Raw genomic sequence first — 25,123 nt, 5'->3', positions numbered from 1 at the left:
TCCTGCATGAGCTTTCTTCCTCTCTGTTTTCTGATTTATTCCCTTTTATGCTCCAGAGCCCTCCTCCTTTCCCACTCCTATCACTCTAATGTGTTTTAATGTACATTTTCAGTTTGTAAGTGTCCTTGCAAAATGCATCTTCTTTTGTGCATATGTTTTATAGAGTTTTTTCCCTCAGCACTAGGTTTTAGGTCCCATCCATGGTGCTACATGTACCCCTACTGCCCCTAACTGCTGGGTGGGACTCCACAGCGCCCATTCACTTCCCGAGGATGGATCCTCAGGCCGCCCCCTCTCCCTTGCACCACAGATAACACTAAGACTTCCTCATACATCTCCCCTGACGGACCTATGGGAATATTTCCCTGACATGTGTGCCCACGAGTGGAATTGCTGAGTTATGGGCATGCATAAACCTAGTATGACTGAAGAGTGACAGATTCCTGTCCAGAATGGCTACCATCTGCCCTCCTATCAGCAGTGCCTGGATGCACATGAGGAGGGAGCTTTCTAAAGCAGACATCTGCCCACATCTCCCCACTGCTTGCCTCTCCCCTTCCCACCATGCCTTCCCAGACTCTCTGAAGTCTTCCTCCTTAACACAGGCTCCAAGGCCATACTGACCCAGCCCTTGTCCTCCTCTTCCTTCCCACTCTGGGCTCCAGGGCACCTACATATCTGTAGTTGGTTCTTGGTCCCATGTGCCCTGCTCTTCTCCATACACGCCTGTCATATGGTCATCTTTCCAAACCCCCTGGAGGGGACGTCTCTTCTCTGGGAAGCCTTCCCTGACACTCCGACCCCCAGCTGGCCGATGTACCTCCTCTGGACTTCGCAGCCCCTATGCTGCCGTTCAGCACAGCATTGACCCGCTGGGCTGTTATGTCTTTATATGTCTCTGATACTTCCATTAGGCCAAAGTTTCTCAACCTTAGCACTTTTGACAATTTGAGATGGACAAGTCTTTGCTGTAGGGCTGCCCTGTGCACTGTAGGATGTTTAGCAGCCTCCCTGGCCTCTACCCACTAATGACAATAATATCCCCACCCCAAGTTGTAACAACCAAAAATGTCTTCAGACCTGGCCAAAATCACCCCCAGTTGAGAACCACTGCCTCGGACTATGAACTGCCCAGGGCCTGGGGCTGGGACTCATTCACATCTGTATCTCTGGCACCCAGAGCAGGCCTGGCCAGGGTTAGGTGCTCAATAAATATTGCCTGAATGAGTGGTGGCCAATTGCTGGGCAAAGACTGGAGGGTGGGACTCAGAGATCAGGATTCTGGGATATGCATGATATCATGGGGTGGAGGGGGTTCTCTTTTCCTCCTCCAAAGGCTACCCAAATCATCATCTCCTTTTGTTCTTATTCTCTCCCTGTGAGGGAGGGGAACCTGAGACATCTAGCAGACTTACTGTGTGGCCTTGAGCAAGCCACACCACCTCTCTGAGCCTCAGCCTCCCCACTTATAAGATGTGGACAAGACAGCCTATGTGCATCTGTAAATGTTGACTGACTCAATGATGAAGGCCATGCTCATCTCATAAGAAACACTCCGTGAGGAGAGGCAAAACATGTGGCATTTATAGTGAGCATGGCTGGGGCCGTGGCCACCTCCGAGGAGGGCTGGGGGCTCAGGGACATCACTGCTTCAAGGACATCTTCAAGGAACCCAGCGCCTGCATGATCCAGGAGCGCCGCTGGTGGGAAGTGGGCAGGTTCTCACAGCTAGGGCTCCAGCAGTGCGTGGTAGCCGGGTCACACACCCAAGAGTCCCCATGTGGCAGTGGCCAAGAGTTCCGCCAGCAGCTGGCCAGGATGTTGTCCTGGGCCTGGGCCGCGTAGATGCACACTGATGCTTCTGGGTCGTGTCTCAAGTTTTCCAGAGCTGAGTCATGGGGAGGAGAGAAGTCGCTTGTTAAGACCAGGTCCCCCCATGAGTCTCACGCCTCATCCTTCTCCCTTCATGCCTTGGCTTAAGCACTCTGCTCAGCATCCCCTCATCTCCCAGCTCTTCAAATTGTTCATGCCTTTTGAAGCCTGAATCAAAACCTGCCTTCTCCAGGAAGCCTTCTTGGACTACCCTAGCCTACCTTCATGCTCCCATCAGCTTCCCCAGTTACAAAATTTACGTGCTCCCTTAAGAGTCTGAACTACTTGCTCTACACTAAATGGTTTTTGGTCTTATTTTCTGAACCTCGTTTCCTGGATCATAAGCTCCCCTAGGGTGGAGTTGCGTGTCTGTGTCTTGGTGACTCCATAGTACTTAACATGTACTTGCCTGGGTCAATACCAACACAACTGGACTGAGCTGAAGCCCCTGGCCTTGGGACATAACCCTTACCTTTCCCATTACCCACTGTGAGCCTACTCGTTCCCTCACTGGCCTCTGAAATCTCACCAACGCAGGGCAGGACTTACCGGCTTTAACTTGGTTCACATGATCTTCTGTCATGATGCTCTCCATGCAGGGGACCAGGGACCCTTGAGCATAATCCGAGAGGTGAGTGCCTCCACCTCCTGACTCCGACCCCCACCTTTGGACCAGACCCCCTCAGAAAAGCTCTCCCTACCCTCTTCCAGCCCCACAAGTAAGGACACAAACAGAGAACTTTGTCTTGACCTGGGACAGATTCCCTACGACACAGATTCCTAGGAGAGGTGGCAGGTCCAGCAGGCAGGGGTGGCACCAGGACAGGGGCAGGAGCTGGGTTGCAGCTGACTCTGAGAGGTGGCCCTAGGTGGTCTCCTCCCCAGGCTGGTCCTTCGTGTCCTTAGACTCAGGGAGGTGCTGCCTCGGCACCCCCTCCTCCAGGGAGTTTGAGCCACAGTAACGGGAAGGGTACCAAGTGCGTCGCATACCTTCCAGGCAGGTGGTTGGTGGGGCCCCGGGAGGGGCTGAGACTCAGCTCCTCGGCCACACTGCTCAGCCCTACCCTGCTCCCAGCTTGCATGCCCAGCTCCTAAATTACGTGCGGATCCTTGAATGAGCCGTACCTCTCAAAAGGCCCTTCCCACACTTCTGTGCCTGGCTAATTCCTATTTGTCCTTGAATATTCAATTTAACACAGTCGCTCCTCCAGGAAATGTTTCCTGACCCTGCCCCCAAGCTAGTTAAATGCCTCTCTGGGTTCCCAGAGTCTCTGAGTTTCTCTCTACCTGTATATACTGTGTTGTATTTGACTTGTGATTCGTGAACATCTCCCACCAGACCAGGGGTTTCTTCAGCTTAGATCCACTGGGGATGGGGGAGTAGGAAGGATAGTCTCTGAGTGTATGCTTATATGCATATTTCTAGGGAAAGTGCTCATAACTTTCTTCAGGGTCTCACAAAAGATCCATAACCCACAAGAGGTTAGGAATCAAAACACCACACTAGGAGCTGTCTGCGGGCAGATGCAGGTGCTACCAGGTTTCTTTTCCCAGTACAGGCCCTGACACAGAGAAGACTCCCAGGGTATTAAACACCAATATTTTTAGAAGTGATTAATTTGGAGCAAGATTTAGAGAAGTCATAATTTAAGAAATAATGTCACTTTGTGTGAGAAGGTGTCCCTGAGCCAGTCCCCACACCCTGAGGGATTGCCCGCCCACCCCCCCACACCCTCCCCCTGTCCTGGGCATCACTCATATGTCCCGGAACTGATCATGTTAAGAGCCACCCCCTACACCTCCCCACCCCCAGACATCAGCATCACCTCCTGAAAAGTTCTGTGTTTCTCTAGACTAAGTGCAGTGCCTGACACAGAGTAGAGGATCAATCAATGTTTGCGGCATAAGCCAATGAATGCATGCATGGACGACAGGATGGATGAAAAACTGCAAGTGAATTGGGCGAAGGTACTAAAAGAAACATCGCTTTACAAGGTGGAGGGCTGGGAATGTCATCCTCTCCAAGCCTCTCTGCAGTAGGGTCTCCTGGTCCTTGAAGGGTGTGTGGATATTTCAGGGAGCGGAGGGGAGGGGAGTAGCTGAGAGGAGAACATGCCATCAGAAGGGTCCTATGGGGGGACTCTGAGCTAGGGGAATCTATGGTTTTCCCCCCAGAAAGGCAGAGGTCGGGACTGTGGAAAGAAGGATGAAGGTGACGAACACTGAGGGAGCATCTTTATCTGCCAGTGTTCACACACGCAAAAAATATTCTCATCCGGTCCGTGAAGTAGGAGTTGATCCCCATCTTACCGATGATCTTACAGATCTTACGGAGGAGGCTCAGTGGGAGTAAGTGACTCAGTTGGGGTCACACAGAAAGGGGATCATGGAGCTGAGATCCTAGTTCACTTCTCCACTGTGCAGCTTGGCGCCTCCTGCTGAGGTCAACAGCAAGCTCCTGCTGGGCCTGGACCCCACCGTACTCAGGGGGGAAGCAGCACTTCTGCGTACAGATGCCAAGGTTGTGACCTTGGCTCACTTCCCAAGCAGTGATCTCAGAGGAGGGGAGACCTTTCTAATTTATACCAAGGCCGTCTGCTGGCCAAGCCTTGCACCCAAGGGGAGGCATCCACCCAGAGCCAGAAGGGCCGCAGCTTCCTTCCAAGGGGAGGAAGCGGTAGGACTAGTTCTGCTAGGGCGGGTTACCTATGAACATGACCGAGGACTTCCGGAGGGAGGCCCTGGAACTCTTGGTGTACTCCAGGCTCTGGCTGAGGAACGTGAAGGCACTGTCTCGATGGGTGTCCACCTGGGACAAAGAGAAACCTGAGAGTGCTGGGCCCTCAGAGGGACTACCCATCCACCCCTCCCAAAGCTAGGAACGGGGACCATGTCAGGCAGTCAGGTCCTGGCTCCTTGCCTCCTAAACATCTCTGCTACCCATTCTGGACTCTCCCAGAGGCCAGGCCTCATGTTCTCTTAGCTGATTGCAACAGTCACTTCAATGGTCCTCCTGCCTTGGGCGTCTCTTCTTCCAATCCACCCACCTGCTACAGCCGAAAGGTAAGTTCTAAAATGCAAGTCCAGGGACTTCCCTGGTGGCACAGTGGTTAAGAATCCACCTGCCAATGCAGGGGACATGGGTTCAAGCCCTGGTCTGGGAAGATCCCACATGCTGCAGGGCAACTACGCCCATGCACCACAACTACTGAGCCTGTGCTCTAGAGCCCTCGAGCCACAACTACTGAGCCCACGTGCCACAACTACTAAAGCCTGTGCACCTAGAGCCCATGCTCTGCAACAAGAGAAGCCACCACAAAGAGAAGCCCGCACACCGCAATGAAGAGTAGCCCCTGCTCTCCAAAACTAGAGAAAGCCCACACGGAGCAATGAAGACCCAACACAGCCAAAAAATAATAAATAAATAAATAAATAAATTTATTTAAAAAAATAAAATAAAATGCAAGTCCAGCCAGAGCTGAGAATGGACATGGCATGCAAGGGACATGACTAAGGAGACAGGTTTGACCAAGGTAAAGGATTCAAGTTACAGAGCAGTGGGAATAAACGAGACTTAGGAGGGTCTTAAAAGTCCTTAAAATCCAGATAGGAATAGGGCTTCATTATGCATTAGAAAATACGAAGCCAGCATTCATTCTTAATAGGGCAATGACAAAGCAATGTTTTGGGCAAAATAGTCTGACAGTGGTGTTCAGGTTGGGTGTGATTAAGTAGAAACTAGGGGGCAGGCAATCTGCTAAGAGACTGTTGAGGGAGATGAAGAGAAGTCTGATCTGATCACTCTCCTGTTGACAATCTGCATGTCAGGGAGTAAACTCCTGGGCCTGGTGGGCAAAGTGTTCATGATCATGTTATTTCTCAGTCTCAACTTCCATCACCACCTCCATGCACACCATGCTCCGGTCCCAGGTCATGGCCCAGCTCTCCCCAGATCTCTACCTGGTACAAGCCATTGCTCCTGACTGGAGTGCCTTTCCCTCTTTCCTTCCTGATGAATTCCCTCTCATTCTTTGACGCTCAGCTCAGAAACCATCTCCTCCCCAAAGCTTTCCACAACCCTTAGGCAAAGCTGATCCCACCACTCTTGATGTTTCCATAGCATGTTGCACAGACTTTGTCATGGCACCTATGACATTGGACTATAATTATTTATACCCATCTCCCCCACTGAACCTTGTGTTCCCCCAAAAGAACGGGCCATCTCACTCAGCTCAGAGTCCTCAGTACCCTGGACAGAGCTTGGCATGGCACAGGTGCCCAGAAAGTGTTGGATGAATGAATGAATGAATGACTAGGTTACCGACCCCTTCTTAAAGCTAAGGCTAGAGGTTGACCTTCATATGAGTAGAGCTGCTGATGCCTGGAGAACAAAGAAGAGACTGAGAATCTGGAAGGGCTTAATGCAGAGGTCACAAGCTGGCAGCCCACAGGCCACAAGTGGCTGGCAGGGCAGGGGCCAGCACAGTGTTTTAAATAAGCTAAATTGCTTGTTAATTAATGTCTTATAAAAATCTAGACTTTCTTGTGAAACTGGAGGCCCTGGTGAGAGTGGGCTGCATGCTGAGCTGGAGCTCTCCACTCATGGTTTCAACAGAGCCTGGGGGTACTTCCCTGGTGGCCCAGTGGGTAAGACTCTGCGCTCCCAATGCAGGGCGCCCGGGTTCAACCCCTGGTTGGGGAACTAGATCCCTCATGCATGCCGCAACTAAGAGTTTGCATGCCGCAACTAAGAGTTTGCATGCCGCAACTAAGAAGCCCGCATACCGCAACTATGAGCCCGCATGCCACAACTAAAAGATCCTGCATACCACAATGAAGATTTCACATGCCGCAACTAACACTTCGTGTGCCGCAACTAAGACCTGGCACAGTCTAAATAAATAAATAAATAAATATTTTTTTAAAAAGGAAAAAAATAAAATAAAACCAATGCTTAAAAAAAAAAAAAAACAAAACCAGAGCCTGGGTGCGCCAGGTTGTCACAGCCCTACCACCTCCACGTCACTTATAATCATTATCTGCGCAGTCACAGATCATGGTAAGTATTTGAATTAGCAACCCTGGTCAAACACTTCCTCCAGGCCTTTCTCCCTCTGTAAAATATCAGGCACTGGATTGCAGAGGTTTTGAGCATTGTTGATAACGATTATTGTTGCAAAGTAACAATCTGTTACTTTGTATATTTTTGTTAGGTTGGTGGGAGAATGGGGTTGCTGTAGGCCCCAGCCAGATCTCCCTTAGGGTGTAAAGGATTTATTCCCCCAGGTACAGATTGCTTTGGTGGAAGAGAACTGCTGGCCCAAAGTCATGACCCTTCCCAGGCTGGCTGGCATCCAACGACAAGGCAATCCACAACCTCAAGACTTTCTTCAAGGGACAGAACCGGAAACTGACAGATGGCTGGGTCTATGTGGAAACCTGACCCCTAGTTCCAATGTGAGGAATCTCAGCATAGTGTTGGCTGAGACTTCCCCTGAAACTACACTGCAGCTTGACTCCTCCCTCTGCCACTCCCGCTCTCTGCCCTTCCTTCCACGGGGACTGATCCCAAGGGGGCTCCCTAATAAACCTCCTGCATGCCAACCTCTGCCTCAGAGTCTGCATCCTGGGGAACGCGGCCCATAACAACAGGGAAGGTAGATGGGCCTAGATGGCAAAGCTTCCCAAATTGTATGTGGAGGAACCAGGCTGCATCTTGCAGTGCAGCATTTCACTGTATATATGGCTCTCTCCTACTGCAGGATGTTCTCAGGTGTTATCTGGAAAGGGAGTTCTGTGGTTAAATAACTTTGGGAAACCATGAATTAACCATGAAACATTTCCTCAGCACAGAACATCTCAGAGCTTTAATGTACCGATGGCACTGCAGATCTCCAAGAGGAAGATGATGATGCAGTATTTCCCAAACTTATTTGTCTTGGAACTTCTTTTCTCCCCTGTGGGGCATATCTTGTAGGACTGGTGTTGCGAAGAATACACACTGGGAATTACTGTTGTAGAAAAGGGAGCCAATGGAGCCCTTCAAGCAGGGATATAATATAGACAGACTGTGTTTTAACCAGACCATTTTGGTGGCCTGAATGGGGAATAGACTGGAGGGGATGAGATTCAAGGCTTGGGGACCCACTGGATGGCTGGACCAATGGCCCTGCTGAGAAACAAACATGACCTGAACTAAGGGTAATGATAGTGGGGAGGGGGAGGGAAAGACAGATTCAGAGGTATTAAGGATATTTAAGATTGATCAAAGGTGAAGGTGGGGGAGAGGAATAAGCCTCAGAGAGTTTTAGGTTTCAGCTTCTGGGGATCTAGAGGGACAGAGCAGAACTGACATGGGATGGGCATAAGTTCAGAAGAGACATGCTGAGCTTAAGGTGAGTGTGGTTCATTGGGGGAGATGTCCGGTAAGCCATGGAGAGGGAACACCAGAAGTGGAGAGAGGAGTCAGAGACAAAGATGAACTTCCAGGAGCCAACGACTTGTAGGTGGTAATGGAATTGTCAGTAAGGATGCTCATGTAAAGAGAAGAAAGAGGCAAGGAAAGAACCTGCCACCTGCAGCATACTCATAAGGACCCACTGTAGTCTTGGAAGCACTCACAAGGTACTTGCAAATTTTGGCCACCATCTGCTGCTGGTTGTCCCAGGGCTTCCGACTGTAAGCTCTTTTTGGCAATTCCCAAGTCATGAAGCAAGAACAGTGGAACAGGGTCTTCACACATTGCTGGGGGCCAACAGGAAGAGAACACCAGAGCTGTGGAATTCCAGGATAGCCGGAACGTGTTCCAAAAAAAAAAAAAAAACTGTATGAAACTGGATTTTGGAAAAGCAATTCCTATTTGAAACATACAAGTGAAGTTGGCTGTTTTGAAGAGAAATACTGACATGGGTACCTTTGATAAACAGACTTGGCCAGACATAAATAAACTGTCCGGTGATGGATCATCTGTGATTCTAGGTTGGGTTCTGTAAAGAGGGGTGCGCCCTCAGGGCTCAGGGCCGTGCGCACTCACCTGGCTCACCTTGGCATTGCCCTCTTGCATGGTCAGCAGCAGGGGCACCAAGGTGCTGATCAGCTGCTCCTCCATGGCCGGGGTGCGGGGCCACCGCAGCTTCCGGACCATCTTGCCATACAGGTTGATGCAGGAGGAGCGCACGTCCTCTCGTGACTGGGGCAGATCCAGAGGCTCAGGCATGCTCCGTCTTCCAGGAGGCTGCCTGGGCCTCTGTGCCCCACATGGAGGCACATGGCCTTCCTTCCCCTCATTCTGAGGGCCCCTCCAGGCGCAAGTCACACAGAGACGGAAAACAGTGAAGGCCACCTGGTGGGGCCAATCTGGGGCTGGCGTCTCCCTCAGCAAAGCCTAGGTCTGGAGCTCTGCCCACTCTTCCCAGCCAGGGTCCCCACTAGCCTAAAATGTGCCTTCGTGCCAAGTGGGAAAATGCCCCCCTCTGCTGAGACCAATCAAAAACCAGTGACCCCTCTAGGTGGACCAATCACAGTGAGGCAAGTCTCTGGGGAAAATTGATGACACAAAAAGACCTCCCTATGTGAGAACTAATTAGAAAAGGAACGCTCTCTGTGCAAACCAGTTACAAAGAGATGAGGACCAGTTGGGACTAGTGCCCCTTCCCCTGGGCTGACTCGGCCTTGCCCAGGTCCCAACAAGCTGTGGGAGCTACTGCAACTCCCAGAGCAGTAAAGAACTGCCCTCCGGGTGCCACCCCACCCCGTCCTCCCACCCCCATGGGATTCCTTACATCACTGAAGTGTGGCAGCAGGATCTGCAGCATCTCCACATAGACCGAGCTGTCCATCAGCTTCCGGTCCTGCCCCTTGAAGATGACCTTGATGTTGTTGACCGCCTCCACCACCAGCAGCCCATCCACACTCTTCAGACCCTTCACCATGGAGGGCAGGAGGGCCTGCACCTTGGTGGTCTGTGGAGAAGGAGCATTTGGGATGGGGGCTCCTATCTGTGCTAACAGGTGGGAGACCCAGCCTCTGATTCACTGAGATGAACTTGGTCAAGCAAGTCCCACCTCCAGGCCTTTGCTTATGTTGTCCCACCTGCCTGGCATGCCCTCACTCAAGCTTCTGCTGTCCCCAAAGCCCTCTTTGGCCTCACTGACTCTTTCCTAGCCTGGATACCTGAGGCCCTTTATTGTCTCCCCCCTTCTTGGCACTATACAGATGATACCATGCATTGTTAGTTAGCTTTCTGAGTCTATATCCTGTCCCTTTGTCCCTCTAAATCCTAAGCTGCAACAACAGTGCCTGGTAGAGAAAAACACAGCACTTTTAAAAACGTTAATGATATATCAACAACCTGGGACTCAGTTTCTTAATCTGTAAAATAGGAATAATTACTGTCATCCCCAGCCCCTCCTGTACACGCTGCCTTTAGGGTCATTGTGAAAAATCTGAATTAGAAACTATTTTCTAAAGAATAAAGTATAGAGGGAATTATTAAGTGATACCCATTTTACAGATGGGATAACTGAGGCAGAGACAGAAATGAGCTCTGATTCCAGCCACCAGCAATGGACAGTCAAGGATGGCTAAGCTCCATCCTTCCTCCTGTCAGGGGCCTGGCTGGGTGGGCTCTCCCCTCCCCTCCCCTCACCTTCTCAGTCCTTCGGGACAGGATGACCAGGCCTCGGATGGACAGCACCTTCATGATGGGGTCCCGGTGGCTCAGGCCTTCTGCCATCCGCCCCAGAGAGTATTCCTCAGGGATCCGTCGCACCTCCTCCATCTGGAGGAGCTGAGGAAGTAAGGGTAATTACTCCCTGGCCCAAGGGGTACCTCAGGCCCTGTTTGCCTCTGGGGCCTCATTCACACCTGCCTACCCTCTAGCCCACATTCTTACCACCAGCCAGCTTCTAAACAAGCTGCCCATCATTCACGGAATGACCCAGGCTGTTTTGTCCCCTCTGTGCGGGCAGGATGCCCTTCTGCCGGGGCTCTCACCTCCACTCTAGCCCCAGCTCACCGTGCACAGCTCCATCCAAAACTCAGCCCCCCTGAAGCCATGTTTGACAGTGTCCCCAGGCCTCACCTAGGCTGACTGCCCCCTTCTCTGGGCCCCTGGGAGCCCTGAACATGGAAACCTTAGTGCCCCCATGTGCTTATGCATCTGCCTCCCGTATCCTATCCCACTGGTGGCTTCCTTGAGGACACAAACTGAGCCTTTCTCCTTGGGCGCCTGTTACCTGATACAAGCTCTGGGGTGAAGTGTGTGCTCAGGGAACACTTGTTGCCTGAGTTCACATCCAACAAGAAATGATTCCTTTCCTCCTTAGAATTGCCCTCCGGGACTTCCCTGGTGGTCCAGTGGCAAAGAATCCGCCTTACAATGCAGGGGGCGTGGGTTCGATCCCTGGTCAGGGAACTAAGATCCCACATGCCGCGGGGCAATTAAGCCCGTGCGCCACAACTACTGAGCTTGCACACCTCAACTAGAGAGCCCGTGTGCCACAAACTACAGAGCCCACGTGCCCTGGAGCCTGCGCACCACAAAAGAACTGCCCTCCTCCAGTGCCCCCCATTGCGGGATTAGCACCACCAGCCCCCCATTGTCCCAGCCCCAAATCAGGCATCACTCTCATCTCCTTCCTCTCCCTTGCCCCCCACCTCCATCCAGCACCCAACCGGTCTTCAGTTCCTGCCTAGTCAATCTCATAAGCACTTCTCCCATCTGCTCCCTTGTCCTCCATCTACTGTGACTATTGAGACCCTATGTCTGTGATGAGAAGAAAGAGCTGGAGAGAGCAGGCAGGACAGTTGATGGGGTGGGGAGTGGGGGAGGCAGGAAAAGTGGGGCTCCACCTACCACCCGCCCTCCACCCATCTATACAACACTGCTGCTCTGCACCAGTGTGCTGGCACTGTTCTAAGTGCTTTAATGTGAACTCACCTAATCCTCATCAAAACCCTATGAGAGGTCAGAATGGCCATCATCAGAAAATCTACAAACAATAAATGCTGGAGAGGGTGTGGAGAAAAGGGAACCCTCTTGCACTGTTGGTGGGAATGTAAATTGATACAGCCACTATGGAGAAGCTGGGACGAAGTGAGAGAGTGGCATGGACATATATACACTACCAAATGTAAAATAGATAGCTAGAGGGAAGCAGCCGCATGGCACAGGGAGATCAGCTTGGTGCTTTGTGACCACCTAGAGGGGTGGGATAGGGAAGGTGGGAGGGAGGTGCAAAAGGGAGGGGATATGGGGATATACATGTATGTATAGCTGATTCACTTTGTTATATAGCAGAAACTAACACAACATTGCAAAGCAATTATACTCCAATAAAGCTGTTAAAAAAAAAAATAAGGATAGTAATGGATTATAACCCAAAGAATCAAGTAAATATCCACAAGTCTGTATTGCTATAAAAAAATGACCAAATAAATACGTGAAAGTAGAAGGAACAACTCTTACAGAAGAATTCCAACTAATAATTGTAGGCTGAATGAAGGAAATAGAAAAATCACCATTAGAAAACCACAGGAATAATGGCTCCAGGCAGGATCCATTGATGAATGCTAAAATTAGGGGGTAAAAGTTTAAGTTGCCTAGTTTCAAAGTATCTCTCCACATATATTTCTTAACTACAAAAGGATACGTGTTACCCTCACAGTCAGAACCACCTTCACCAACTGATGAAAGTTAACATCATCAATAATAAGAAGTTAAAATAGAGGCCATGGGCCCCCTGACATGATGCCCTGAGAGGTCACCTCACCTATACAGGTTCTTCTCCTAAATGCATAACCTCAGTCTAATCATGGGAACACATGAGACAAAGCCGAATGGAAGGACATTCTACAAAATATCTAGAGTTAGTCTTTCAATGTGCCAAGGCCATGACAGACAAGATTAGAGGAGATGAAGGAGGTCCCATTAAGTCAACTAATGTGCAAGGTGGGATCCGGAATGGATCCTGGAACAGAGAAAGGACATCAGTGGAAAACTGTGAAATCTGAGCAGTCTGTAGTTTATAGTATTGTACCCTGTCTTAGTTTCGATTATTGTACGATTTTTATGTAAGTTGTTATTGTCAGGGGTAGCTGGGTGTGGGATATACAGGAACTTTCTTATTATTTTTCCAGCTCCTCTGTTACATCTAAAATTATTTGAAAATAAGAGTGAAACAATAAAAGATTTAAAATTTTTGCTTAAAAAAAAAACCCCTATGAGATGGGCAATTCATTATCCCTGTATTATACGAAAGCAAGGCACAGACAGGTTCAGCAACTTGCCGAAGGTCACACAGCTCCCTTGAGGACTTCACCTGCCATTGGAAGAAGCAAGCACACACACAGTCACAGCATGGGGGGCTGGGGGAGCCAGGGAGGGACATCTGAGCGACATCAAAGCACCACTGTGAACATGGTGGGCCTGGCTCTGGCCAGGAGTGGGCCACCTCTTCTGGGGAGTGGGAGAAGGACTGAAGCTGGGTGAGGACCCCTGCCCCAGGGAGGGAGGGCCACTGCTCAGGGCTCCAGGAGAATGCTGGGAAAGGTTAAGCCTACTGTCCCTGACCTTGTGGACACAGGAAGCCCAACCTCCACCCCCCCTCCCCCAAGAGCCCCTGTGGCAGCCACTAACAGACAGAGGACCACCTCTCCCACGAGGCTGACCAGGATAGAGGAGCCAGGCGGGCAGACCTGGTCTGAATCTCTCTGGACAACTTGAGCTGTGTGACCTTGAAAACTGCCTCTTACCTCGCCAACACATGAGCTTCACAATTCCTGGTTTTCAGTGCTGCTGTGCTGATAAGTGGGGTAGCAGATAAAAGAGGTCAGCGTGGTGTTCGGCATGTGGCAGCCCCTCAAGAAATGGCACTTTCCCTTTCCTCACCAGGGTCATGGGGGAAATTAGAAGTAGACCCCAGCAGAGCTGAGGCTGTAACCCCGACTCCTGGCTCCAAGACACACTCTTGTCCTCTTGGAGGTGACATATTCTGCTGGTGCCTGCAGAGCCAGGCAAAGTGTTCACTTGGGTGCTCACTCATCCATTCTATCCCCACTTTTGGGGGCCCTCTTGGCGCTGGGTCTAAGGATGCAACATAAACACAATGTAGTCCCTACTCCCTAAACTCACAGTCCACTGGAGAGGCAGAAAGGTGCAAGAAGTGCCGGGATTGCCATGCTGCCCTCTGCCCGCCTGGCAATCTTTACTCAAGGCCCAGCTCAAATGGCACCTCTTCCAGGAAGCCTTCCTTAACCTTCCACTGTCTGAGCAGACAGTGAACCTCTGAGCCCCACTGTACAGACCCTGGTGATAGCCCAGACCCCCTGTGTGGCAGCCAGCAGGTCACAAGAGGAAGATGGGATGGCGGTTAAGAGAGTGGGTTTTGTCTTTGGTGGGGCTAATGGCAGACTGTGGGAGGGCTCACGCCAAGGAGTACTTCCCAGAACCTCCGCTGCCAGTGTCCTTGTCCCCACGGTGCAACAGAGCCAGCCCCCGCCTCTGCAGGAGACCCTCCAACACTAGCAGCCAATAATGAAACCGATGCTGAGAGTGGAAAAGCACAGGCTTCATTCAATGACCAAAGAATGGAGAAGTGGGAACCTAGTTTGCAAATCATCTTCTCAACCCAATTCAAGTGGAGACATCAAATATATAGGAGCTTCCTCCTGAAACTTAGATGAGAAAACCCAGGCTTCAAGAGATGGTTTCACAACCAGGACTGGTTATTTACTGGATTTTGAAGCAAGTCTCTTCTTAAGTCCAAGCTTCTGACTTCTGCATTATAGTGTCTTCCACACTTTATTAACTTCAGCTCAATTTAATACCAAACTTTTGATAAAATATATTAAATTGTTGGAAGTAGTCATGGATCTTCTACTAAGCATCATCAGTTGCAATAGAAATTTGGTCTAGATGTTATAAACACTGTGTTCCACCCTCTGGAAGCTTCCAGACAAGTATGGAGAGAGTAAGACAATTATTAAGACCAGCAAACTCTCTGTATTTATTACAAGTGTGAATTTCTGATTTTAGTTTCTTTTCATGGCAAAAGGGTGACAGTGGGAAGGTGCAGAAGTCACCAGTTCTCCAAGTATGAAGGTAACAAATGCTTCTTATGGGCAGAATGTGTCCTTGTCATGTGTACAACAAAATCAGCAGAGCTAAATAAAGAAAGACAGTGCATAAAAAAAAAAAAAAAAAAAAAAAAAAAAAAAAAGAGAGAGTGGGTTTTACAAATGTCCATCGACCAATGAATGGAGAAACAACATGTGGTATGTTCATACAACGGAATATTATTCAGACTTAAAAAAGAATGAAATTCTGACCTGCGTTACAACATGGATGAGCCTTGAAGACATTATATTAAGTGAAATAAGCAAGACATGAAAGGACAAATATTGATGAATCCACTTATATGAAACCTAGAATAGGCAAATTCATAGAGACAGAAAGTAGAATGGCGGTTACAGGGGCTGAGGAAATGAGGGAGGGAGAGTTAGTGTTTAATGGGTACAGAACTTCAGTTTGGGAAGGAAGATGAAAAACTTCTGAAGATGGATGGTGGTGATGGTTGCACAAAAGTGTGAATGCACTTAATGCCACTGAGCTGTACACTTAAAAATGGTTAAAATGGTAACTTTCATGAAATATATATTTTTTACCACATACACAACCACAAGCACACACACAAAATGAAAGAGAGAGTGTACTTTAGAGCCCAGGTGTCTGGCTTTGAATCTTGGATCAGCCACTTATGAGCTGTGTGGCCTTGGGAAAGTTACTTAAATCTGTGCCTTGGTTTCCTCCTCTAAACTAGGGGATGGAATAGTATATGCATCATAGGATTATTGTGAGGATTAAATGGATCGATATGTGTAAAGCTCTTAGAATATGCCTAGAAGATAGTAAGTGCTCAATAAATGTTGGCTATTGTTATTGGCAAGTCTTCCCTTCTGGGGCCAACCCTACCAACCTTCTCCTGACTAATCTCTCCCCAGTACCCACTCCAGTACCCCCATACACTCACTCAGCTTAGTTGTCACTTCCTCCAGGAAGGCCTCCCTGATGTTCTCCCACCACAGCCTGAACTGCCCCCATCATAGCACAAGTCACTCTATAGTACCCTGTGTTATAATTGGGATGTGCTCTGTCTCCACTCCCATGCCAAGAACTCCTTGAGAGCAAGGCAGAGTCAAATTCATATTTGTGTCTCCAATCTGGTACCTGGCACACAGAGGCACCCAGCAAAGGTTGGTGGTTGCCTGGGGCAAGGGGGAGTCTGGGAAGAATGGAATGGGGTGGAGCGGGTAGAAAGAAGAGGAGAGATGGGAGGGAGGAGGGAGAGAGGGCTACGAAGCCTTTGTACTCAAAAGAAATCATGTTCAGGAAAGACTCTAAAGTGTTAAGTACTTATTGCACAGGAGAAATGACCCGCAATGGGAACTGAGGCCTGTGCTCAGGGGAAGCCCCGGGGGGACCCCTGCCCCACGCCCAGTGCCCAGTCTGTACCTCCACGAAGAAGGCAGTGGCGGTGATCTTGTGCTTCTCGTCGCCTCGCTCCAGAAGCGGGATGAGCAGATAGAGGATGCGGCAGAGCTCCTGGCAGGAGTAGTGCACCATGGCCCTGGGGGTGGGGGAACAGTGCCCTTAGGCTCTCCAGCCCTGGGGGGATGTGCTGGGTGGGGGCCTAGCCCCAACACTCAAAACTCTGGGCAAGCCCAAGTCACCTGGGTTCCTGCATCCCCAGGGTTTCCCACCTGGACAGGATCTCAGAGACCATTTGGTCTAACTGCTTCATTTTACAGATGGGAAAACTGAGGCCCAGAGTGGGAAAGTGACTTGCCTGAGAGCACAGAGCAAATCAGTAAGAAAGACAGGCTTAAGACCCCTGAGTGCACAGGACCACTCCAGCAGGAAGAGACAGGAAGGAAAGGGTGTGAGGACCCACTCACTGGCACCAGGCAGCAGCCAGACGCTTTCAAGTAGTTATTGCATTTGATCCTCACCATTACCCTTTGAGGTAGGTTACTGTTGTTAACCTATTTCATAGATGAGGAAACAGAGGCTTTGAGTGTGAAGTGCCCAAGGTCATAGAGCTGGAAAATGGCAGAGCTGGAGCCCCAACCCAGGGCTCCCCACTCCAGCTGCCTCGTTCATTCTACTAAGCCAGTGGTTTTCAAAGTGCGGCCCCTGGACCAGCAGTATCAGCATCACCTGGGAACTTGTTAGAAATGCACATCCTCAGGCTCCCATCCCAGGCTAACTGAATCAGAAACTTTAGAGGTGGGGCCCAGCAAGCAGTGTTTTAACGAGCCCCGTAGATGATTCTGATGCACCCTCAAGTCTGCACTATGCTTCATTAATCAATGAATCCAGGAAAGTGTGTCAGCCAAGAACAGAGTCTGGAATAAGACAGCCTGGGTTCAAATTCTGGCCTTACCACTAGCTGTGTGACTTTGGGCAAGTCACTTAACTTCTCTGGGTCTCGGGTTCCTCATGGGTAACACTGGGAAAATAATAGTGCTATTTCATCGGTCATGGTGAGGGTTAAATGGAATAGTCCATGAATGTACGGCTCTTTGCATGGTGCCTAGAGCATAGCAAGTGCTCAATAAATGCGGCTGTATCCTGAGACCCCTGGGGAGAGCACCATCCTGGACACTCAGAGTGCAGGGCTAAGAAGCAGACTCTTCCTGCAGGAGCCACATTAGTGAAATCAAGGTGTCACCCTTCTCCTGACCCCATGGGAGGCGTGTGTGGTTGGGGGGAACAACCCTGATCTGGGTCAGCAGGTAATTTCCAAGCCTTGCCACTTCCTGGTTGTGTGACCTTTGGTATATAACTGTCCCCCTCTGAACCTTGGCACCCTCCCCTGCAAAATGTACATTAATAATCCCTGCCCCACCAGTCAGCATGACGATAATAAAAGCTAACCTGTGTTGAACTCTTACTATATGCCAGGGGCTGTTCAAAGTACTTTAATCCTCACCCTAAATCTTGGAGGTGGGCCCTGTTATTATTTCCATACTACTGGTGGGAAAACTGAGACACAGAGAAGGAAACGAACTTGCCCTGGGTCACACAGCTGGGAAGTGGTAAGCTGGGATTCAGGCGCAGGTAGACCTGCTCCAAGGCCACACTATAAACTGCTCGGCTAGACCATAATTTCTGTATTAGCGTGGGAACTAAATTCATAATGTGGTGAGAAAGGTGCTTCATAAATAACCTAAGTGCTCTGCAATGGCAGGTACTGCTATAACGACAGTTTGTAGAGTGTGTGCTATCTTTCACATCTGAATTGTCTGCCCTCTGAGGTAGATGATACTCTGCCAGTCTCAGAGGAGAGACGATGGAGTGAGGGAAGGGTCTTGCCCAGAGAGAGATGCAAACCCAGGTCTTTCCAAAGACCCTGAGGTCTCTCCCCTCCCTCCAACCCCTGACCTGGGGGTCCCCGGCCTCACCTGGCCAGCAGGGACACTCCACGGTGGTGGTTCTCCGCCTGCCCCATGAGCTCCCAGCCACCCTGGTCCTCCAGAAAGGTAGCCTCGTATGAGCAGCCCATCTTCAGCAGAAGGATTTTCACCACTTTGACCACCCAGCTGCCAAGACAAGGGGGCTGAGACCTCATGTCACCCGGCCCCAACAGGCCAGACCTACCTCCACCCAAGTCTCTCCCACCATCAGTTCCATCTGCCAGACAAATTTCTCTCCGCAGCCTCAGCACATGGTATCGTCTGTGATGAGATCCTATCTTGTCCTTACAACACACCTGTCAGGGTAGGAACTGCTTACCCCATTTCATAGGCAAGGAACCAAGTTGCCAGGAGGTTAAATTGGTTTAACCCAAAGCGCAAAGCACTATTATAGTCCAGGACTCAAACCCAAGGTGTCCTGACTTCAAGCCCAGCTACACAACTACTTGCCCTCTATCCCTCAAAGAGCACTTTTCTGAGCATAACACGCAATAGAAACCAAAAAGGAAAAGACTGAGGAACTGGACTACATAAAAATGTTAAAGTTCTGAATAGCAAAAAACCATCAAATTGTTGCAGGTTAAGTGATAAACTGGAATACAAATGACAAAGAGTTAATGTCCTTAATATATAAAGAGCTCTTACAAACTAATAAGAAAAATTCCCAACAGTCCTATGTAAAATTAGGCAAAGAACAAGAACAGGTTGCTGACAGAAAAGGAAACAGAAATGGCATTTAAACCTCAACCACATTCATAATAAGAGAAATACAAACTAAAATTACAGCAAAATACCATTTTTTTCAACTTTCAGATTGGCAAAGATGAGAATGTGCTGGTGAAGCTGTGGGGAAATAAATAGTGTCATATACTACTGGCGGCGGTGTCCTCTGTGGGAGGCAATTTGGCAAACTGGGTGCTTTAGGAGGTCCTTCATTTTCCCTTCACTCACTGGTCAAGAACTTTTTCCACCACATATTCCTATTCCACCATAATATTTAAATACAGAAACCTTCAGATGCACACATTCTACTTTCAGGAATTCATCCTACATATACAATCACATGTAAGTATAAAGACATATAAACAGCCTCACTTACCGCAGCACTGTTTCTAATTGCAAAATGCTGTGAAGCACCTAAATCGAGAGGATCCTGGTTAAGTAAATGATGGTATATTGGAATCTACACAGAGGGATATTATGCGGCTGTTAAAAATAAGGAGGCAGCTCTATATGTAATGATCTCAGAGATATGGTATACAATAAAAGCAAAAATATATAACTGTGTAAGGTCCACTACCATTGGTATAAAAGTAGAGAATGAAAACACATGGGCTTAGCCCTACATCAACCCCCTCTGAAGGGCAAGAAAGAACCTGGTTCTTAGGGCAGATGACTGGGTAAAGAGAGGAACAGAGACTCCCTTTTAATGCCTTTTGAGATTTTTACCCATGTGCCTATATTACCTGTTCCAATAAATAAATAAAAATCAAATGGTTCAGCCTTGGGTACAAATCTAATACAAATAATATCTCTAGGGAGGGAGGAGGAAAACCGAAATGGCGAGCTCCTTGGGGGAAGCCGATTCTTCCCTGCCGTCCAGCACTAAGCAGGTGCTCACAAACAGTTGTTGAACACATGATTGGCTCTCTCATAAAAGTATGCATCTGAGGACTTTCCTGGTGGTGCAGTGGTTAAGAATCCGCCTGCCAATGCAGGCGACACGGGTTCGAGCCCTGGTCCAGGAAGATCCCACATGCTGCGGAGCAACTAAGCCCGTGGGCCACAGCTACTGAGCCTGCGCTCTAGAGCCCGCGAGCCACAACTACTGAAGCCCGTGCGCCTAGAGCCCATGCTCCACAACAAGAGAAGCCACTGCAATGAGAAGCCCACGCACCGCAATGAAGAGTAGCCCCCGCTCACCACAACTAGAGAAAGCCCGCGCACAGCAACAAAGACCCAACACAGCCAAAAATAAATAATAAATTAAAAAAGAAAAAAAAGTGCACATCTGTTTTCTCTTCTAGTCCCAAAGCTAATTTCTACTGATCAACTGCCCTAAAGACTTTCGGAAGGGCCCTTGCTGGTGGCCCTCCCCCTGCCAGGGACAGTAGGAACATACCGTACGGGCACGAAACCAGAGGGCTGTCCGTCTTTCTTGGCGTCCTTGTGGGAAACCACGTGGCCAGGCAGGTTGAGGCCGATGTGGTAATGGACCTGAATGAGCAGGGCCAGGAGCAGCTGGGGGTAGATGCGCCTCACGCGGCCCATGCAGCTTTTGACGGACAGGAGCTCACAGAGGCCGCTGGCTGCCTGGGGTGGGTGGGGGGCGGGATCTGGTATATGTCCCAGCACTCCTGGCAGGGCCTGGACTGCTTCTCTAGGAGGCTGGCCCTGGATCTTTGCTCTTCTCTAACCCAACTTGGGCAAGCCCAGGTTCCCCCGCAACTACCACACCCCAACTCCTGGCTCTCTGGGTGAGCCCTGCCCCAGAACAATCACAGCGACCCTTTGCCTTTGACACACCCCTGGAAGAATCATGGTGGAAGGATCTCTTCCCACATTTGTGAGGTAGAGTCTTCATCCCACTGTGCAGGGGAGGAGACAAGCTCAGGGGGTGAAGAGACTTGCCCAAGGTCACCCAGCCTCCTGGTGGCAGAGCTGGGACTTGAAGCCAGGTTTCAGATTATGTGCTGTAGTGAGCCCTGCCTCTTCCTGGTTCATAACGCAGGCACACAGACGGTGAGGGGGACACCAGTTGCCTCTTCGTTGAGGGCCGTTAAACTAGGCTGCCCTCACTGCCTCCTCTGAGTGACATGAGAATACGCCAACACACAGTGATCAGAGGAGGAGTGCATGAATGCCCAAACCAGGGAACGAATGGGTGCTGGTGCCCTAGTCATAGAACTCAGTGCTGGGGGAGAGAGGCAGAGAGATCCAGGGTGAAGCACGGGATTCCGGGGCAGGAGATCTGAGTCCTGGCACCACCAGTCACTAGCTGTGTGACCTTACATGAGACATGGAATGTCTCTGAGCATCAGTATCTTCCTCTGTAAAGGAATAATACCACTCGCTCCTCTTTATTTGCTTCCTTCCACCAGCTTGTCTTGTTCTCTGCTGAATCCCCAGAACTTATGAATATGCCTGGCACATAGTAGGTGCTCAATATCTGTTGAATAAATAGATCAATCCAACAAAAAATTTTTGAGTCTACTGTGTGCCAGGTGTATGTTGGACTTTGGGGATATCAGGCTCAGGCACTGAATTCATGCATCTCACTGATTACTCAAATGACCCCCTCACACACACACACACTATTGTTAAGTCACAGCTGGGGTAAACTCTCCCAAGATAAAGTATGTGAAGCAAAGTATAATATGCACCGATTTGCTCTGGTCAGAGAAATCAGGGAGGGCTTCCCTGAGGAGGTGATAAGAGCTACGGGTTAAGCAGAAGTTAACTTGGTGGATAGCAGTCTAGGCAGCGGAAACAGCATGTGCAAAGGCCCTGTGACAGAAGATAGCAGTGTTTAAGAAGATCTGACAGGGAACTTCCCTGGTGGCACAGTGAATAAGACTCCATGCTCCCAATGCAAGGGGCCCAGCTTCCATCCCTGGTCAGGGAACTAGATCCCACATGTATGCCACACTAAGATGCCCGCCTGCTGCAACTAAGACCCGGAGCAACCAAATAAATAAATATTAAAAAAAAAAAAAAAAAGAAGAAGAAGAAGATCTGACAAAGAACAACGAGGTTGGACCCATGCAAGCAAGAGGATCACGGTGAGGGGTGAGGGCAAGAGGCCGGTGAGGGGTGCAGGGCCTGTAGCACAGGTGGAGCACTGTGTTACTCTCAAGGGCAATGGGAGACCATTGAGAGGGCTGAGAAGAGCAGATGTGCATTTCTCAAAGATTTTTTTAGCTGTGGTGCAGATTGGAGGGGCTGGAGTGGAAGCAAGGAGATGAGTGGGGGTATTATCCAGCTGGCTAGGACCAGGGGGTTGGTGACAGAGGCAGAGAGAAATCTGTCTCTCCACCCAGCCCCCTTCCTGCAGTCAGAGCCCTTCCCCTCCGTGTTCCCAGGGCCGACCTCTGAGACTGGCAGCAGAAGCACTTAAACATTTTATGTTGCTAAATGAGTGAACGGGTTACCTCGTTTAATTTTCCCAACTGCTATATGAGGTGGATGTTATTATTTCCATTTACAGATGCAGAGACTGAGCCTCAGGGAGGGGAAGTGAGCTTGCTCAGGTTACAAAACAGTAATGGAGCAAAGCCAGCCCTCAGACTAAGGTCTGTGTGTCCCAGGTCATTCTGTGTCCACTATTCCAGGCTGCTGCCGTCACTGTAAGTAACAGTACTATCGTCGTCCAGTGGATCACAAACAAGAGCCCAGAGACAGACTTGCTCAAGGCCACACAGTTAGTTCCTGAAAGAGCAGGGAACTAGAAGATGGGTGTGCAGAACTCAGGGGGAGGGGAGGAGGGAGGAGGATGGGATGGGGCAGTGATGGAGCGGGGTGGGGTGTCCTCACCGCTAAGGGCACGATGGAGGCCCGGCCCTTCTTGGTGACAGGCTTTTCCTTCAGGCTGGTCAGGAGCAGATCCAGGAGATCTCGGACGTCACAGCTGGGCTTGCGCAGTATCAGCTGCCTCCACATCTCTGCTCCATTGCTGGGGGGGTCAAGGGTGGGGATGGTTAGTGGGGACCAGGGCAGTGGGGCACACCCTGCCGCCCAAATGTTTGGGGAGGGAGAAGGGAAGGTGCCTTTGAAATGGCATCCATGGACGTACCAGAAAATTTCTGGAATGGACAAGAAAACACTCCCTAAGAGGCGGGGGGCTAACAATTATCGAAAACCCTATGACTCAGGTACTTACTTTACCAGGTGCTTTGCATACAGTTTATTACTTCAGCAAATATTGAGCATCTGCTGTCTGCCAGCAGACGTGAGCAAGATATTCAAGATACTCAAGGTCACTGAATTCTAACACTGACCCTCAAGGTGGGTTCTTATTCTAATTTTACAGATGTGGAGTTAAGGCTCAGAGAGGTGAAATCACCAGTCCAAGACTACACGGCTAATGAGCTACAGAGACCAGAAGTGACCAGGCCTGATGACTCCAAAGCCTGTGCCTGTTCTTCTATGCCAAGGAGCCCTTCGGGGCCTGGATCTTGCATTTGTCACATAATGTCAAGGAGGGCCCACTCCTGTCCCTTAGAAGGCAGTATACCAGGCAGGGGGAAGCATCTGGGCCAGCAGGCACCAGCCTGTAGGCACTCCTGTCGTGGGGAGGTGAAAATGCTGACAGGGCCAGTGCACTAAAGGGTTAACAAAACCCTTGCCCCCTTCTGCTTAAGATTTGAACCTTCCATTAACTTTCCAGCTCCGTTTCCCTGGAAACCTGATAAAGATAGTATGTCAACTATGTTGCTAGGCAACATTGCTTATGGTAAAAATGACCCAATTGGTAAGTTGCGTCTGGGCTGGAGGAACTATAAATTAACTAGAAGGACCATTGGGGACGCTGTGGCGTTGAGCTTCTCAGGGTGCAGTGACTCTTGTGACTGGGCTTGTCCCTGTGGGGATCCTGGAAGCAAAGTCTAGACAGTTATTGTAAGAGACTAGTTCCTTTGAAGCCTGAGCCACTTAAGCCAGGGCAGCACCTACACCTTTCACCTGGGAGGACCAGGGCCAATACCAGGGTGAGGAAAGTGAGGCATCCAGGGCACAACATGTAAGGAGGTCCTCCAATCAGGCAAGCACAGGAGTGGCACTTGAGAGTGAGGCCTCCTTAAATTTTGTCCCAGCTCTGTCTGGCCTGCTACACAGGCTGCTGTAAGGGCTCTGCCCTGTCCTATATCCTGAGTAACTGAGGTCAGGTATGGCCCTGGCAGTCTTGAGTCTGAATGTTTAGTGGCTCCAAGAAGAAAACTCCCTGGTTTCCAGTGAAGCCAGAAAGGGTTAAATTCTTCCAGGTGGGAGATGGGAGTGTGTCAGCCCTGCACTGATCTTGGTTTCTATGAATGACACCAGCTCTCCTGGTTAGAAGCGCACCTCACTTGCACAGTTCTGCATAATTCTCTTCCATTCACTCTCAACCAACTGCCTTAAGGTGTGGATCACACGCTTCTGCTTTGTTTTCATTCAAAGGTGTGGGAGCGTTTCCTGAGCTGGGAGACCGGAGCAGCCAGATTTGTCTCCCCCGCCCACAAGCTCATCACCATCTGGCCACAGTCCCCTCTGCCCATCAGACCAGAGGTCCCTGAAGGCTGACAGCATGGAGCACAGGGCAGGCACTCAGCACGACTGGCTGCATTACTTGTCATGACCACCCATTTGGGGTGAGAATGGGGGGATTATTTCTTCCTTTTGCATATGGGGGAAAACTCAAGCCCAGAGAGGGCAAGCAGGCTGCCCAAGACCACAGAGCGTCTGGAGGCAGAATCAGGACCAACACTCAGTTCTACTTTTATGGCATCATTGAAGCGCTCTGGGCTTGGAGTTGGTCAGATACGAGTTTAGGTCCTCATTCTGTTGCTTGCTCAGTAGGTGCCTAGGGCTAGAAACTTCCCATGAGCCTCAGTTTCCTTATCTATAGAATGGGGTTGTTACACTTGTGAGAAAACATATAAATGTGCAGCACAGACACCTGGCAGTGCTCAGGAAGGACTTAACGGTTGTCATAAGCATCATAGATCATAGAAGAGGGACCACCTGGGAGGGCGAGGGGCTCCTCTGGTAGAAGAAGGGATTCCCACCCCGGGAACAGGGC

At 49.9% G+C, this 25,123-nt stretch overlaps 1 protein-coding gene across 1 annotated transcript in view; it reads right to left on the bottom strand.

Moving 5' to 3' along the window:
• Positions 1–1,643: 1,643 nt before the first annotated feature.
• MROH7 (maestro heat like repeat family member 7) overlaps positions 1,644–25,123 on the bottom strand; it is a 45,026-nt gene continuing 21,546 nt past the window's right edge. The window contains exons 12-22 of the mRNA XM_036867110.1: positions 22,882–23,020; positions 20,471–20,661; positions 18,337–18,474; positions 16,385–16,499; positions 10,520–10,660; positions 9,654–9,833; positions 8,906–9,061; positions 8,494–8,616; positions 4,579–4,681; positions 2,422–2,484; positions 1,644–1,888 (exon numbers count right to left, since the gene is read on the bottom strand). Of these exons, the coding sequence (XP_036723005.1) occupies positions 1,644–1,888; positions 2,422–2,484; positions 4,579–4,681; positions 8,494–8,616; positions 8,906–9,061; positions 9,654–9,833; positions 10,520–10,660; positions 16,385–16,499; positions 18,337–18,474; positions 20,471–20,661; positions 22,882–23,020 (1,594 nt within the window). The remainder of the gene's footprint in view (positions 1,889–2,421; positions 2,485–4,578; positions 4,682–8,493; positions 8,617–8,905; positions 9,062–9,653; positions 9,834–10,519; positions 10,661–16,384; positions 16,500–18,336; positions 18,475–20,470; positions 20,662–22,881; positions 23,021–25,123) is intronic.

Source organism: Balaenoptera musculus, chromosome 1 (genome assembly GCF_009873245.2).
Source record: "Balaenoptera musculus isolate JJ_BM4_2016_0621 chromosome 1, mBalMus1.pri.v3, whole genome shotgun sequence".
Lineage (NCBI taxonomy): Eukaryota > Metazoa > Chordata > Mammalia > Artiodactyla > Balaenopteridae > Balaenoptera > Balaenoptera musculus.
The sequence above is the reverse complement of the archived record's forward strand: the minus strand, read 5'-3'. Positions and strand labels throughout refer to the sequence as shown.